General features: G+C 50.6%; 1 protein-coding gene across 1 annotated transcript; it reads left to right on the top strand.

The window, feature by feature from the left end:
- Nucleotides 1-752: 752 nt before the first annotated feature.
- LOC109775963 (uncharacterized) lies at nucleotides 753-1,569 on the top strand. Its single transcript, XM_020334668.4, has one exon. The coding sequence runs from the start codon at nucleotides 853-855 to the stop codon at nucleotides 1,333-1,335; it is 483 nt and encodes a 160-aa protein (XP_020190257.1). The 5' UTR covers nucleotides 753-852; the 3' UTR covers nucleotides 1,336-1,569.
- The last annotated feature ends 380 nt before the right edge of the window (nucleotides 1,570-1,949 follow it).

Here is a 1,949-nt window from a genome sequence, read left to right as displayed (position 1 = left end):
CCACCTTGTCCTTTGGGCCTGTGGTTGTTCCACGCTGAAAGTGTGGGGTGATGAAAAGTGCATGGCCGTTGTCTCGATGATACTAGATGTTATACAGTGTTTAGCCTCTTTAGAATTGATATATTTCAATTTTTATTGTTGTATATGTCGGTGATAAAATGAGAAGGCATGTACTTTATAATTGACCTGAGAAAATGACAGATAAAAAAATAATGTTGATTTAATATTTAATACCCACACCAATTTTCTTTTGTTCTTTTACCGTTGTTTATTACCTTTACAATGAAGCATGTCTTCTCCCCTAACAATGATGTCCAATATGTTTGAATATACATTTTATAAGGAGAATAACTAGTAAAAGCCGAGTGCATGCACCCATTATGGGAAATAAGGTCATGAAAAAGGAAAATGAACACGAGAAAGTGATGTTACATTGTTGTTTATTACCGTGCAAGATAAAACTCCCGATGCCACAACTATCTCTCGGACCTCGAATCACAGGACTTGTTTCTAAAACTCAAACTTGAGCATAAACTAACATCATCTATAAAAATCGAAGGTGCTCTTTAAAGTAGTATTGTTTAATTCAAAACGAATCCGCAGCGTGTGTATTTTTTGCACGAAGAATTACCCTCACATCATTGTCTATTCGATCCCAAAAACATGGTGCTGTCCCACACTGTACACACTGACAGTAGGACCCACAAAAGTTCCACACACAAAGCCTGGGAGGCCCACTCCGCAGTGACCCAGGCACCTTCTCTCCGCCCCCAACCTCCTCCCCCCTCTCCATTTCCCAGTCCGCATCGCCCCCCTCCTCCCCACCCCAGATCTCCCACCCCGAACCCTACCATGGCGATCGCGGCGCGCGCCCTGCGCCGGCTCCCGCTCCACCTCGCCCCCGCGCTCGCCCGCCCCTTCTGCGCCGTCTCCCCCGCCGCCGCGGCCCCCGCCCCGGCCGCCGCGTCCGCCAAGGTCGCCGACCGCATCGTGCGCGTCCTCGCCATCGACCTCGACGGCGGGCGCCGCGAGGTGGTCGGCCTGGCCGGTCAGACCCTCCTCCGCGCGCTCGTCAACGCGGGGCTCATCGAGGCGGCCTCCCACCGCCTCGACGACATCGACGCCTGCTCCGCCGAGTGCGAGGTCCACATCGCGCAGGAGTGGCTCGAGAAGATGCCCGCGGCCTCCTACGAGGAGCGCTACGTCCTCACGCGCGCCTCCCGCAACCGGGAGCTCAACAAGCACGCCCGCCTCGGCTGCCAGGTCGTGCTCGGCAAGGAGCACCAGGGGATGGTCGTCGCCCTCCCCGAGCCCAAGCCCTGGGACATCCCGTAATGCGGCCCGCCTCCGCGAGGCGAGGCGAGGCGAAATTGTGCGGCCCTTCGACGCCGCGAGCCTTCCTTCCTCGCCCCTTCCGGTCCTTTCATGGTACGGATTTGATGAAAGAATAATGAATTTGATGGGCAAAACTTAGAGCTGTTTCTGAAACTTTTATTTTGTTTGAATGTGGATGATGTAATGTGGAATCCCTTGCCATTTACGTCAGTTTGTTGTTTGTTTTGCTTTGTACATTTGATGTATTGTTGGTTGCAGCTCAGCATGTCCTCTCTGCATTCCATTTCTTCCTCATACTGAATTTTTAGTGCTTCCATAGTTCCATGGTGATGCCGTGAGAACTGCTGCCCATTCTGTATTATTGCATATAGCAATCAACACCCAGAAATGCTTTTCTGCCTGAAAAATGTAGTCTGACTCCATATGCACATGTCCTGAATCATGTTCTTAGCTACTACCAGTGCAAATGTGGCTAGAACTTAGAACTAACATGTCGAGAGTTCTGTAGGTAGTTTCGATCATGGTCTTGGGTTTGAGCAGATGCAATATCACATTTGCGTTAGAAGGATGGCAGTTTAGAAGACCAAAACAATTCGGTGCTGTCACATTTGTAG

Source organism: Aegilops tauschii, chromosome 5 (assembly GCF_002575655.3).
Source record: "Aegilops tauschii subsp. strangulata cultivar AL8/78 chromosome 5, Aet v6.0, whole genome shotgun sequence".
NCBI lineage: Eukaryota > Viridiplantae > Streptophyta > Magnoliopsida > Poales > Poaceae > Aegilops > Aegilops tauschii.
Note: the sequence above shows the minus strand (reverse complement) of the source record. Positions and strands in the feature narration are given on the sequence as shown.

Bases quoted from the DNA above. Each gene is read 5' to 3' on its own strand.
- LOC109775963 (XM_020334668.4), top strand. From the start codon at position 853: ATGGCGATCGCGGCGCGCGCCCTGCGCCGGCTCCCGCTCCACCTCGCC.